We start from the raw sequence: 15250 nt of genomic DNA on the forward strand, positions 1-15250 counted from the left end.
AATATACAGTGCAAAATGCTCAGTGCAATATAACATTCTATTGACAACATACAGTGTCGCCAAAACGCATTAGGACACTTAAGAAGCAAACAAATTACATTACATTAACAAAATATAAACCATGTGATGTTACCTTTTGCTCATAACTAATTTTACCTTTGTCTAATAGATTTTTATTTATTTTTTGAATGTATAAAGTAGCCTACAGGTTCACACAGGTGTCCCCTAGCAGAAGTACAAATTAACTATTGACAAAAGTGTCCTGTTTGCTTCAGTAATTTTAAAGGCATTCCCAAGTCACTTCTGTGAATGGCACAGAAACCTTCCAAATATACAGTAAATACCTCACAATGTACGCCATATAATGATGTGGCTCTCTGGAATAATTGATTCTAATTGGTGAATAGCGCCATCCAGCGGATGGATATTTACTCAATTTTACAATTGTCAATACTGTATATGATATATATCAGTCCGCTCATTCGGGCGACTAAAACCGGGCGCTACTTTCCCGTCTATCGTGCGGTGCCACTTTTGGAACTGTGCTTCATGAAGCTTCGAAACATTTACGAATCTTGTATTTCAAATCAGTTGTTCGGAACTCGCCAAGTTCCGTAATACTTTTTCGAATCTTGGTTTCAAAACATTTCAAAATGAGTACTTCTTATGCGTACAGTTACAAAGAGGTGAATGATCGCCTCTTAATTATAGTTTGCCACCTAATAATAGCTAGGCTACACCAAAACAAGCATTACACATCAATTAAAAACACACACATTTTACATAACCTTCGTATTTAATGTTAGTTAATTATTTGTAGATTACATTTAGCCAAATAAATGACAGTTTCATGAAAAGATTTGCATGTTGTTTGTTGTTCTTCCTTTAATATATATATATTTTATTTTTTATAAAGATGACACCAGTAGTTTCCTATAGCTTAGCTACTGCAGTCTATCTATTTGCTTTAGCTCAGAATGTCTTAATTACAAAAGAACATGTTGCAACACAAGAGCAATGTTTATTTAGGCCAGTCCAGCTGTAGCAGACAGGCATTTGGGAAGTCCCAACAGATTTAGCTCTTGCTCTGTAGACGTGTCAGTACACTGCTGGAGGAGAACATGTCTTCTCCCTATATATAGAGAGTTCATGCATGTTGTCGGGACAGTCTTTACTCCTCCTCAAGTCCGATAAGAGACCACTTCACGTTTAGATTGTCCGTCACCTGCGTTTGTCCGTCACAGCTGAAATGAGCTGTCTGTCTGAGCGACACGACGCTTCATTCCCATTGGCTGTGAGCGGATCTGAATCGGAGTCCTATTGGAGAGAAACGCTAACTCGCAATTCCCGAAGTTGCGAAGTTCGCGAGACGGATCGTGCGTGTGGAGAAATTATACGACTACGGACAGAATAACGCGTGCGCAACTCGACTGAGGCCGTTTTAAGCACGGTAAGCATTTTATACAAGTACATCCCTGTATATAATCTGTAATGCGTTCGTAAGGATCCTTGTTTTATGCGGAAGAGGGCTGTCTTCATTCAGCACGGCGTGTAGTGTTGCTGAAGGCTGAATTGGCCGCCGTACAAAAATAAATACGCAACCTACATCACCATTATGATGATGACAGCTCGTCACCGAATCTAATATGTCCATCTGAACGCGATAAACAATAGGCCATGAATTCAATGAGGCCGTTTGACCATTTTTGGTCACATTTAAGGGTGGCTTTATAGTCTGCAGCAGTGTTTGTGGGTCCTGTGTGCCTGTTGTTATGTAATATCTGTAATCGTTGTTTTGCTGCCTGCATCGGTTCTCTCTAATTGAATAAATAAGGTACAGTCCGCCAGTGTGGATTATATAATAAGTGTGCTTAGGTTTCACTGATGCTTGAGGAATGCAACAAAACATACTAAAAACAGATTCAAATAGGTTTTTGCATTATATTTTCTGTAAATATGTTCAAAAATATGTTTATGAATTGTTTTCTATACATCTGTTCTTTATTAGATGTATAACTGTATTTTACGTTGGTGAAAGATTCCTCCATTTTCTCACAAATTGTGTTTTTCCGTGCCTGTCACTCAAAATCTGTCTGACTGTCAGATATAAACACAATGTGTCAAATATGGGACCTAAATATTTACAAATCTAGCGTTCACTTGAATCATTGAATTAACCGAGACTGCAGCTTTAGATATTCTGCAACATCTACTGAATTATCACCACTGTCAGAGAATCTCACAATGTTAACTAAATAAAAACGTGCATATCACACCTATTAAAATAGCCATCAGTAACCCTTTTGTGTCAAATGTTGCTTGCAACTAATAGAACTCACTTAAAATGAATGAAATTATCTTAAATTCTCCTTTCAATTTGTGTGGGTTGACATATCATGGTTTTGGAAAAACATATAAGCACTGTTAATTAAAATAATCAAAATAAAATCTGTAAAAGTCACCAATGTCTGTGATTTTTGTCGAACAGTGTTGTCACACTTATATATATATATATGGCATTTTTGTGTTAAATTGATAGGATGTTTATTCCATGTTACAAGAATCAGTGTGCTTCATATTTCTGTCAAATATCAAAATGTAGAACAGTACTGTGTGGAGAGCGTTGCTAGACTTATGAAAACAGTGGATACTTAACAAGGCAACATTAATGTATGCTAGCACTCATTTTACTGAATTTGATGGTCTGTGCAGAACAGTAATACTAACGTGCATGTGGCGATCTTCATTATGTAGGTGCTGTGCAGAGCCACACGAGGGCCATGTCTGATAACAGCACCGGCAGCTCCGGGTCATCCAGTAACAGCTGGACCCTTCTCACTCCAGAGGTTTGCTAACCACTTTGTCAAAATGCTTGTGTCAGTGATATTATCTTGTTAATGAATGAATCAGGTGTAGTAATGTGCAGTTTTAATTTCAGGAAGCTGCCGCCGACCCTGCAGCACCAGTGGATGATGGGACGGAAAGTATTGGGGATGCGCCCAGTCTTTCAGAGGAAATAGCAGGTTATTGGAACATATAATATAAACCATTTTGTTTACACAATTGTTCAAAAGTTTGTGGTTAGTAATATATATTTTTTAACAATTTATACTTTTATTCAGTAAGTACACATTAAATTAATCAAAAGTGATGGTAAAGAATTATGTATTGACATTGTTACAATAAAATGATATTTCAAATCACCAAAGAATCCTGGAAAAATGTGTCATGGTTTCAACAAAAATATTAAGCAGCACAACTGTTACCAATATCATTGATAATAATAAGAAATGTTTATTGAGCAGCAAATCAGCATATTAGAATGATTTCTAAAGGATCATGTGACACTGAAGACTGGAGTAATGATGCAGAAAATTCAGCTTTGATCACAGGAATAAATGACTTTTTAAAAATACATTAAAATAGAAATAAGTTCTTTTAAATCTCACAATATTACTGTTTTTATCGTTTTTTTTAAATCAAATTAATTCTTGGTTAAAATACTTCTTTCAAAAACATTAAAAAATCGTACAAACCTCAAACTTTTGTATTATAATTTATATTAATGTGCTGCTTCTATGGACTTTTGAATGAAACGGCATCATCTCAATATTGGTGAATTTGTAACACCAATTTGTGGGCTTTGTAATGTGAAACTGTGTTTATTTCAGGAAGCTCTTTGGAGGTGAGGTCACATGACCCTGAAACTCCAATGATGGAGAGCGTTTTGTCAGAGGAGGGTCACCAGGTCAGTGCATCACCACTGGTATGTACAGCGCAGGACGTTCAGTTGCCATTCTATATGCCTGTTCACAGTATTTGTTTTGCACACTTTGTTCACACTTTGCACATCTGACTTGGTTTTAAAATTCAACCTGACTGTCTAAATTTTGACTGCCATTTTGCAGTGATGAAGTCTGATTTGTTTGTTCCCACAGTGTAGCCATTATTAATTCATGAATGTCTCCAAAAAAATTTTTTTATTAGCATACATGATGTCATGAATAACCTTGAAAAGATGCTATATAGTGAAAAAAGGTTAATTAGATTATTACAATTTTCTTCACAGTAAGATTAAAAAAAATTTCACTGAAAGGTTCTTTGTGGAACCAAACATAGTTCTTCTATGTCATCACTTTTGGACAACTAAACATTGGATCCAACTGAAACTACAATATTTCTGGAAATGGATTACAAACCTCATTTTTCCCTGTTTAACCTACTAATTCTACTAAAGGTGGTGCCTGTCATCTGAATTTGAAGTGCAGACTGTTTCTCGATATTCGATAAAGTTGTATGTTGTCTGATTATCTAGATTTGCCAGGAAACATCCCCGGATTTCTTTGAGGAAATGGCAGCATCTGGCCATGGCGATGTTGAGCTTGATCCTGAGATCCATGCTCCTGTCATCCATGACACTATCACCAGTTCTCCCCCTGACAGTGACCTTCTGGGCGCTGTTCCCTTCAGCATCACTACAGAATCAGCCTTCCAGTTTTCAGAGGAGACAGTCCATGACGAACCCATTGAAGAGGACGTAACTGATATCTTCCCCGGCCAACATGTTCCAGTCCAAGAAAGCCCCGCCCCGGAACCAGAGCCCAAAATCATCTCGACTCCCGAACCATTCAGAGAAATTAGCTCCTCGCCCGATGTCTCTGATGTTACTTCAGACATAAGCCCCGCCCCTAAAACTATTAAATCTTCTGCAATCCCTGTGCTTGATATTCATGCTGATGTACATCCCACCCCTGAAACCCCGCCTTTAGCCCCGCCCTCTGAGGCTGATACAGGCTTTGGTTGCACAGCAGAAAGCCCCGCCCCTTACAGCCCTTATCCAGAAACCATTGGTTCGGTTGAGACTGAGGAGGACCCTTCTTTTGAGAAAGACGAAATAGAGCTGCCTAGAGAATTCCCTGATGTGATCAGAGAGCCAGGTATGACATTGCATTTTTTTTAATAATTAAAAAATGTGCAATAAACTCTTTTTCCTTTCTTTTTCATGATACTTAGTCTTTGTATTGTTTTACTTATTATTAATAATAAATAAATATATACATATAATAAAATACTAGTATAATAGTTTTATATTTTTTTATATATTTTTTTTATATAATGTATATTTTCTATATATCTATATGCATATATATATATATTGTATTTTATTATATATGTTACATATATAATAAAATACAATATATATTTTAACTTATGTTATTTTGTCTTTGTTATATATATATATATATATATATATAAATACATAAATAAAAGTAAGAAAAACAGATATATAAATTACATAAAAATATTTATAATTTTCTATAAATTAATTTATATATATTAAGTATTTAGTTTGTATTTTTGGACTTATAATTATTTTATTATCATTATCAAAGCATTATGTATTTGAATAGTATATGAAAGTGTCTGCTAAATGATTAAATTTCTGCTGAGCAAAATATTACAGCTTTAATATATTCGGTTATATTAAAACGGTGGAGCAACCAAATTAGTTCCATTTCTCCCCACATTTACCATATTTCTCCTAATCTTGCTTCTCCTTGTTTTCTTCTGTATCATTTAGAATCTCTTGGTGCTGAATTCCCAGCGGGCACCTCAGCAGAAGATGATGGTGTGAGACTCAGACATGTGCAACCCACCATAGTGTTGAAGCGAAGCTCTGACGACGAGGAGGAGGAGGAAGAAGAGGAGGAGTTTAATCTGCCAGTGAGGAAAGAGGAGAAACGAGGTTTCTCTTTGAATCAGCTGATAGTGGGCGCATTGGTCCTGCTCTGTGTTGGATCCTTCTTTTTCTCCGGTGAGTTTTGTGTGGCAGTGATGCAAATCTTAAAATATATTTTAAAAAGTCACAAATTTAAACCACATTTTATAATTTGTCCGACAAAACGTTTAACATATGACATCACACATAACATCGGTTGGGCATAACCACTGAGTGATTCATATTTGGTCAATGGTTATGAATACATACCACATTATATCCATTAATATTGCATTTTCAGTGGTTACATTCATGTTATTATGCCTCCAGGTTCTGTGGTTGACCCGTCTGATGGTAGGTTCAGAGTTTGAGCTAGGTGGCAGTATATGCTTGTGTTTGAGCTGTTTTGAGTTGCCCTCCAGTGCTAATTGTAAAGTTCGTTCCCATCACATATTCACATATTCAAACAAATGAGTGGGGGAAAAAAGGTACATTTACCTGAGGGCAGTCTCTATCATCAGCCTATATCATCACCCAGGATGCACTACTTTACCAAGGGGCTTATGAGCTGGTTGCTTCTACTCTCTTACCTTTTAAAGTTGAAGTGTATAATTTTTGTGCCGCCATTAGTGACATATTTTACCAAATACACTTTCATTGACAAACAGGTAGCTCCTCAAATGTACGCTATTGTTCAGGCCACTTAAACCAATTGCAATTTGGTGCCACGTTTGGCAAGAAATTACACACTTCACCTTTGTAATTCTTTAGTGTCAGTAATGGCTGTCTCATCTTGAAATGGCTTAATGCTGAGATTCTGCTGACATTAAGTTTTTGTAGAGGTTACCAGGGTTATTACTAAGTCAAAAGGCAAATCTTAATTAGTTTTTTTGTGTGTAAACTGTTGAATTTGATAACAAACACTACCGTAAAAAAGTATGGGGTCGGTAAATTTTTTAAAAATGTTTTTAAAAGCAGTCTCTTCTACTCACCAAAGCTACATTTATTTAATGAAATACACAGTAAAAACAATTATATTGTGAAATGTTATTATAATTTAAAGCAACTGTTTCTATTTTAATATATAATATAATGTATTCCTGTTATGCAAAGCTGAATTTTAGCATCATTACTTTGGTCTTCAGTGTTTAATCATTCAGAAATAATTTTATCAATGCTGAAAACAGTTGTGCTGCTTGATATTTTTTTGTGGAAAGCGTGATACATTTTTACAGGATTCTTTGATGAATACATTTGAAATAGAAATAGTTTGTAACAATTTAAAAGTCTTTTTTGATCAATTTAATGCATCCTTGCTAAATATAAGTATTAATTTCTTTAAATTAAAAAAACTTGCTGACCCCAAACTTTTGAACAGCAGTGTGTTCCAGAGAGACCTGGTTCATATATCCAGACACAACATGCCAGTGAAATACAGTTTAACTCCAGAATTGTGTGACTGCTATTTCATTAACTACACTGACTTTTACTTTCATCATTTGAGTTTTTGACACTTACAGTTTTATAATTCACTTCACCTTGTCTATGCGTTCTCAACAAACATTACAAATCCATTTTCTTTCCTGCAGATGATTTTGATGGTTCACAATTAAGTGACCAGGTTAGTGCATTGCCTAATTCTCTTTGCTGTGTTCTTTTATTATTGACAAGTTGATTTCACCTGTGGCAGTCTCTGATGATTTGTACCGTTTTCCAGGAAGTCCTTGATAAGCTTGCTCAAGAGAATAAACAAATTAATATATTGGAGGCTCAGATTGAGGTTAGTCCCTTCTCTACCTTCGTATATAAAGTTTTTCCTCTTAATGCCATGAAAGTGTTTGAGTTTTTTTCGTTTACATGCAAATGCATTTTCCCACTAAGTGGGCTTAATGCACTTTCTATAGAGCGTACCAGGAGATTATTTTAAAATGTTGACTTTTTCATGATCAGTCACAGAAACAGGAGTTGGACCAGGCTCTGAAAATGACAACAGAAATGCTCAACACTGAGAAAGGAGCGCTGGAAAACGAGAACACTAAATTGAAAGAACAACTGTCTGAACTGCCTGGTTTAAAAGACGAACTACAGACACTAAGAGCACGAGTTGCTGAACTCGCAAAGCTTACAGGTATGATGAGGAAGAGTGGGACTGGGAACTGCACATGCATAGTATTTGAATTGTAAATCTCAACATTTAAATTTAGATATTGTGGAAAGGGCTCTGAATGTAGAATGTGAATGTAAATTTAACAGCCAAAAGACATATTTTGGTTTACTAAGATGTATGAGGTTGTTAGCTTTTTGTTAGCTATTGCACTACCGTTCAAAAGTCAGTATGATTAAAAAATAAAAATAAAAAACGACGCCAAAGTTATATTAAATTAATCAAAAGTGTTACTAAAGACATTTATGTTACCAATTAATTCTATTGCAAATAAAAGAACTTTGTATTCATCAAAGAATCATGAAAAAAATTCAACAAAAATATTAAGCAGCACAACTGTTTTCAACATTGATGGTAATGTTTCTTGAGCAGCAAAATCAGCATATTACAAATGATTTCTGTATGATCAAGTGACACTGAAAATAGGAAAAAAGTATTAAAATAGAAAACAATTTAAAACTTTTATAATAGTTTGCAATATTACTGTTTTTACTGTATTATTGATCAAATAAACGCAGCATAAGAGTTTTTTTTCAAAATTATTAAAAAGTCTTACTGACCCCAACCTTTTGAATGGTAGTGAATATTTATGTGCACAATAATTATTGGTAATGTAGAATGATATCAGCAACATATTGGTGATCAGCTGATTTTTTTTTCTTATTTATTGGTATATGTCAGTATTGGATATTTCATTGTGCATGCTCATGTTTTTTATATGTTTACTGCTGTTTAAAAGTTTTGGATCAGTAAGATTTTTAAAAATGTTTTTAAAAGAAGTCTCTTCTGCTCACCCAGGCTGTATTTATTTAATCCATAATACACTAAAAACTGTAATATTATTACAATTTTAAATAAGAGTTTTCTATTTGAACATATTTTAAAATGTAATTTATTCCTGTGATGCAAAGCTGATTTTTCAGCATCATTACTCCAGTCTTCAGGGTCACATGATCCTTCAGAAATCATTCTCATGTGCTCATTATTCATGTTATAAATTGCATTATTTAAAAAAAATCTCTTTTTTTCTCCATCAGTTGAAGATCTTCCACAACAGGCTCCTGACTCTGAGTCCCCGCCTTCCATTGCTGAGTCTAGTCTAGAAGGAACTGAGAAACACTGGGATAAGAAAGAGGAACTCAAGCGGCAGAAAGCTCTTTTGGAGGAGAGCAGGACGAGGCTGGAGGGAATGAAGAAACAGGGCTTGAGGGAGAGCTTGGTGGAAATCCAGAAGAGACTCTCCAAACAGGTGGACCAGCTGGGCAAGCGGGAAGACTGGAAGAGGAAACACCAGGAGCACAAAGGAGAAAAGAAGGAATGGGGCAGAAAGAAAGAACATGACAGTCGCTGGAAGAAGGATGAAGCAGGGAGCGGGAAAGAGTGGAAGCGTGGGAAGGACAAAAGGAAAGACCATCTCAAGAAGTACAAAGAAGAATGGGACCACAAGAAGGATGAGAGAAGGCAGGAGAGGGAAAGAAGACAGAAGGAAAGACCTTGGGAGGCCAAACCTTCCAAGCATCATCAACACCACCATCATCACCACAAGGAGCAGGTAGACTTCTGGAAACACCAAGAAGAGAAGCTCAGGAGGAACCGACATCCTGCCGAGGGCTGCCATGGCGTATCCAACTGCGCTGACGCCGAGGGGCTTGTTCCTGTGAAGCTCGTAGAGTTTCAGGACCTTCTTGAGATCTACCTAAGCAAACTAGAGGGAGTTCCTCAGGAAAGCAAGGAGTCTCTCAGCCGCCTCACTGCCCAGTTCTTCAGCGGCGGCTTTTTCGCTCACGACAGAATGCTCTTCAGCGACTTCGCCGAGGACGTCGCGGATATCCTGGAAGATCTGGCAGATGGTTTAGAAGATGAGCAGCATGACAATGACAATGATTCCCTTGAAGATGAGATGGAGGAGTTTGAGAAAGAGGCACTGTTAAAGTTCGCCGCACCTTTGGCGTAATTGTAACACCCTAGAAACTAAGTTGAACCGATGGAAAAAACACTGAGTGAAAGAAAACCTAAAGAAGCAATCTTGGCTGTTACTTTCCCTGGTCTTTACGGACTGTAGATGTAGTTTAATGCATTGTGTGTGAGGATTCTCCCTTCGGAGTCTTGTTCTTAGTGAAGTCCCACCTGTGTGTTGGGTGTTTTGTTGTAAGCTACCTCCCTTGGTCCTGTTCTTCAACGCCAAACCTTTTGACTCTTGCTTGCTGTGTAAAGAATTAGTCATCTTAAGCATTAAGTGTTTGCACATGAATGAAATTGCTTTACTTGCAGATAGATCAATCACCTAGTACATGAGGAGTTGTGAACGAAATTAACGCTAAACTGGGAAAGTGCAATGAGATCGGAAAACAATTTCCCTATTTAGTTACCTGAGCTCCCAAAATCAATTTAAAAACAATAAAATGTAGAATGTCAGGATTTTTATTTTAGTTATTTAGGGTTTTTTATTTTTGTTTTAAATCCTGGTTACTTCACACCTACTTATGATTTTGCTTACTAAGCTGGTGTCCAACTGGTTTCTTTTTAAGTTTTGTTTTCGCCAGAGATTTTAGAGGTCATTGTTAGCTTTCGGTTTTAAACTCAAGTTCTACCCACTCTTAATTTAAGTTACAAAACAAAATGAATGTTTCTTTCCTTTATGGAATTTGATATGTTAGATTATGTGCCTTTACTAGTGAGCAAAGAATTCTGGTACTGAAAAGAATGGTCTACCCAAAACCACACAAGTGAAATGGAACCGGAGAAAGTTTCAATTATTGATTAGTTTGCACTGTGGTGATGTGGACATTTATTTATATCATCTTTCTATCTTAGGAAAACAGCCATTGTAATGAATCAAGATCATTTGATTACAGCTGTATTATTGATTTGCTGCACTCTTCTGGGGTGAATACAATATATTTTTTGGCCTTTCTTGTCCAATTTGTAAATATAAGAAGAACAAAAAAGTTATTTAATGGAACTTATAATTTAAGGTAAGTTATCATATGGCACAGTGATATTTAATATGAAAGGAAACTTAAAACCACATAAAGAAAAGGTAATACAAAACCAAATGTCACAATGTATCAATTTATGATGATTATTAAAACTATGTTCCATTGCCATGAGAATTCTTCTTTATTAAGGGATTGCATTGTTCATTTTATTTTATTTCATTGTTTATTTACAACTGACAAATCAGAAATGGGTGATTCCTTGAGGATTTCTGGTCTCATTTGTATTTTTACCTTTGAAAACCATACCTCCCGTTTAAAGTGATTAAATTGACCTTTTTGGGTTAATATTCTGCATACATGCAAATTCAGTATTGACCTCTAAAACGGATCTGCAGGAGACGTATTAGTGAGGGCTTTGTATGTCTGTTGATGCTGAGTAAGTTTTGAGGGAGTTATCAGATGAAGTTTCCCTGATGACATATGTTTGGATTCACAACATTAAGGAAACCTGATAGGGAGGTGTAGAGTAATCAACTGACATGTTAGGTTGTGCTTAGAAATAATCAAAAACAAAAATAAATAGTACAATTTCTCAGTAACATAAACCACAATGCGGGGTGTATGCTATTTATCTCTCAGATATACGCCACGTTTTGTCTTCTGGATTTCTATAAATGAATTGTGTGTGTGTGTGTGTGTGTGTGGTTCTGGTGAAGCCAATGTTGTGAGGACGAAATGTTTCATTTAGACATTTTTGGTCCCCATGAAGAAAACCGCTTATTAATCATATGGAAAAATGCTAAAAGTTTTCTGTGAGGGGTGTGTTCAGGGTTAGGGAATAGAATATACAGTTTTTACAGTATAAAAATCATTGTCTATGGGAACTCCCCATAAAACATTATGGTTTACTTGTGAGGGCCAAATGTCCTCACTTATATAGTGAAATATGACAACCAACCATGAGGACACTGTACACTGTGTCTTCACTACTTAAAAAGGCTTATAAATTGGCCAAACACATTTTTTATTTATAGTGTTTTGCGCACGTTTCTGTGAGGGTTGTGTTTAGGTGTAGGGGTTTGGCGATAGAAAATATCATTAACCTGATCTAAAATCAATGGAAGTCTATTCAATGTCCTCACTAATATAGTGAAACAAACGTGTGTTTGTATGTATGTGTGTGAAAGAGAGTCTAAACTTTGCTATGGAAACATTTAAGCAGGAGATAGATAAGAAAATCCTGACTTGTGAAATGGAGCAGTGGGTGGGATTTTTGTTTTTCCGCTGATTTTGGCAGTCGGATGAAGAGAATATAAGGTGAGAGGTAGTCATTTAAACACAACTCCAGCCAGAACATCACTCCTCGGCCCAGGTAAGCCTATGATGATACTTCTGTTGGATATATCTTTTTTTTTTATTGAATCATTTTTAGTATGCACAGGATATACCTTTTTGCCCTTAATTGGTTAGGGGTCACCCAAAGATGAACATCATTGGATCATTTACTCACCCTCGTGTATATTTTTCTTTGTGAGACACGAAAAGACTTGCCAGAATGTTCAAGCTGCGCTTTCCCATAATTTAAAGTGGTGTATCACCATCCACTTTCTCTGTATGAATAAAAAAGCTTGGACATTTTGCTAAATGTCATGCCGGTTTGGAACAACATAAGGGTGAGGAAGTAATGACAGAATTGTTCCTTTAAAAATAAACAAAATTCATTTTAACTGATCACCATATATTTTTGCACATTTATTACTGGTCTTCATTTTATTGTGTTTTAACCTCAGTGGACTTGAAATAAGGTTATTGTAAGTCTCAGACCAGATTTGTTTATTCGAAAGGACTAACCTGTATGTTACCTTCTAATCTCCAGCCACCGAAGCATCCTACTCCCTAAATCATGGAATCTGCCATTAACGTGCTCGTCTCCCAGTTCAAGACTTATGCCGGGAAGGATGGCTCTGCAAAAACATTGAGCAAGGAAGAGTTTCAGAGCTTGGTCACATCCCAGTTACCTAACTTCGTCAAGGTAAGCCTTTTGAGTTATTAAAGTAGAAGAAATGGTCAGTACACTTCATATTTATATTCCTAAATTCAGGTCTCCACTTAAAGGGACAATTTGCCCAAAAATAAAAATTCTGACATCATTTACTCACCCTTAAGTTGTTCCAAACCTTTATGAATGTCTTTCCTCTGCTGAACACAAAAGAAGATCTGAAGAATGTCGGTAACCAAACAGTTGATGGACCCCATTGACTTCCATATACATTTTCCCATACCGAGGAAGTCAATGGGGTCCATCAACTGTTTGGTTACCGACATTCTTCAAAATTTTCTTTTGCGTTCATACAGAAATTCATACAGGTTTGGAACAACTTGAAGGTGAGTAAATGATGACAGGATTTTCATTTTTGGAGGAACTTTTCCTTTAAACATAAAGTTACTATTTGGAACCCATTTAGCTCTTCGTAAGAAAAAGGAACAAGTACATTGAACTTAAAAAACAATCATGTAACATCAAAAGCTTTTTTTTCTTCTTACTTTAAATGTCCACTCAGAACAATAAAACCAACTCCAAATGGTTCTTATTAAGAAGAGGCATGTCTGCTAAATAAAGGTGCTGCAAAGAACTATTCTTTTTCGCTATAGCAACAATTTAAAATATTAAAAGACTATAAAAACATTACAAAAATAAAAACAGAATAATCTCAAATTAAAATTGAAAATAAAAGACAATTCAAACCATTAATAAAAATATAACAATTTCAATGATACTAAAGTAACACTGGTTTACAGCATGTTGCATTTTACTACAAAATGTATTATTATTTTACTCTTTTTTTCAAATGTATTTATCTGTGACCTTTAATAATAATATTTGGATCTTTTAAATTAGGATTTTTTTTTTAAATAAATAAATGAAGGTTTTTATCAGGGTTTGATTAGTATTCTATGTTGTGAGACTTGAGAAGAATGAACCAAAAAGAATAAGAGCACCATTTTTCAGAGTCCTGGTGCGAGTTATTAGTTAACCACATCCCAATCCTGTAAAGAATTCCATGCGAGTCACATGTTTGTGATTTTGTGGAGGAAATAACACATCCTTCCTTCAAAAAACTCTAAGATTATAGAAAGACCTTACTGCTAGTGTGTATGAAAACAAACCAGCTGCTTTCATTATGTCTTCATCTAAACTATGCCAGAGACAATGGAAAAATGCCACATCAGAGCAGTTTCTGTTTGGCCCATCCAGAACAGGAACTCCCCCCACACTAATAGGTCAGCAGAAAAGAATGCAGAGTTCCAGTGACGATCACTAGATGGAGACACCAGCATTGCAAGTGCATATAAACAACTAATTCAATGTGTTCTCTCACAGAATTCCTCTGACCCAGCCACCATTGACCAGCTCATGAGCTCATTGGATGCGAATAACGACGGAGAGCTGACCTTCCTGGAGTTCTGGCAGCTTATTGGCAATTTGGCGAACCAACATGGCGGCTTTTAGCCAATGAAGAAATCTTCCGTAATGCCATCCAATCACTTTAATTCTACCTTCTGACTTCCTGATGTAATTATAAAATAGGCCGTGCTGTTGCACAGGTAATGATTCTCCCAGGTGACGGAAAATAAAAGAAAGCTTTGTTTGATTCTCAAGGTAATCTTGCCTTGCCTCTTTATTGACCATGCAATATAAGATTGTTCTCTTCCATTCTTTTGTGTAGCGCATCTGATTTAATAGCATCATTTTATGGTAACCCAACACCAGCCTGAGGCCCTCAACTATCATATTGCAAAGCAGCTTAGATTTAGATCTTCTAGACTGTCAAAGCCAGTTACGATAGGTCTTTATTGACACATGTAGTCTCCAACACAATATAACGCAGGTGCCGGCAGTTGCCTTGCTTACAGGTGTGGCTTGAGGAAAGGGCGTTGGTTTCTTTTGGATATAAGGGAGATTCAGATCTTATTTGCAAGTGCTATACTGAGGTAAACTGAATACACACATTTTTAAACGTTCGAATTTTGAGCTGCCTGAAGAACATTGGCTGTCATTTTAAAACTGCCTCGAGAGATACATCAAGATTTTAATTTGAAACCTCTTAGACCAACAATAGACGATTCATTTGAACCTTTTTATGAAATAAAAATGAGTCAAAAGTGAATGTAGAATGATCAAAAAAGATGTGAGGCGGGCGTGACTAAGGCATGACCATAGTCCACACAAAGTGACAGCAGTCAGTACAAACCACTTTACATTGGCGGTGCCTCTTGTAAACACATATAATCATAGTAAAGTTTGGGCACTGGGATATGATTCACTATATGTCTCCCCTGAGGCCTGTTAAAGGCTGCTGGAGATTTATCATAATACAAATCATTCCAGTAAGAATCCTGGCGTAATTAATTTCTGCGGCATTTAAA

General features: G+C 36.1%; 3 protein-coding genes across 6 annotated transcripts in view; all 3 read left to right on the forward strand.

Annotated features, from left to right (window-relative positions):
* Nucleotides 1-15250, forward strand: part of prcc (proline rich mitotic checkpoint control factor) — a 42730-nt gene that overhangs the window by 22484 nt on the left and 4996 nt on the right. The window lies entirely within an intron of this gene.
* pbxip1a (pre-B-cell leukemia homeobox interacting protein 1a) lies at nucleotides 1037-10988 on the forward strand. Of its 4 annotated transcripts, none has more exons than XM_077195180.1 (11): nucleotides 1047-1450; nucleotides 2755-2846; nucleotides 2939-3023; nucleotides 3672-3766; nucleotides 4316-4937; nucleotides 5582-5815; nucleotides 6050-6073; nucleotides 7309-7340; nucleotides 7437-7499; nucleotides 7670-7847; nucleotides 8921-10988. In XM_077195180.1, the coding sequence occupies exons 2-11, from the start codon at nucleotides 2781-2783 to the stop codon at nucleotides 9835-9837; spliced, it is 2316 nt and encodes a 771-aa protein (XP_077051295.1). In that variant the 5' UTR covers nucleotides 1047-1450; nucleotides 2755-2780; the 3' UTR covers nucleotides 9838-10988. The 4 variants fall into 4 exon arrangements, with proteins under 4 accessions (XP_077051297.1, XP_077051295.1, XP_077051296.1 ...); XM_077195181.1 differs by having other exon boundaries at nucleotides 1051-1450; nucleotides 3672-3748; XM_077195182.1 differs by lacking the exon at nucleotides 6050-6073 and having other exon boundaries at nucleotides 1037-1450.
* On the forward strand, nucleotides 12683-14482 carry s100a11 (S100 calcium binding protein A11). The gene is made up of 2 exons (XM_077195208.1): nucleotides 12683-12854; nucleotides 14205-14482. The coding sequence occupies exons 1-2, from the start codon at nucleotides 12726-12728 to the stop codon at nucleotides 14331-14333; spliced, it is 258 nt and encodes an 85-aa protein (XP_077051323.1). The 5' UTR covers nucleotides 12683-12725; the 3' UTR covers nucleotides 14334-14482.

This window comes from Siphateles boraxobius, unplaced genomic scaffold, assembly GCF_051911475.1.
Source record: "Siphateles boraxobius isolate OS27281-9 unplaced genomic scaffold, OSU_SipBor_1 33, whole genome shotgun sequence".
In the NCBI taxonomy this organism is placed as follows: Eukaryota; Metazoa; Chordata; class Actinopteri; order Cypriniformes; family Leuciscidae; genus Siphateles; species Siphateles boraxobius.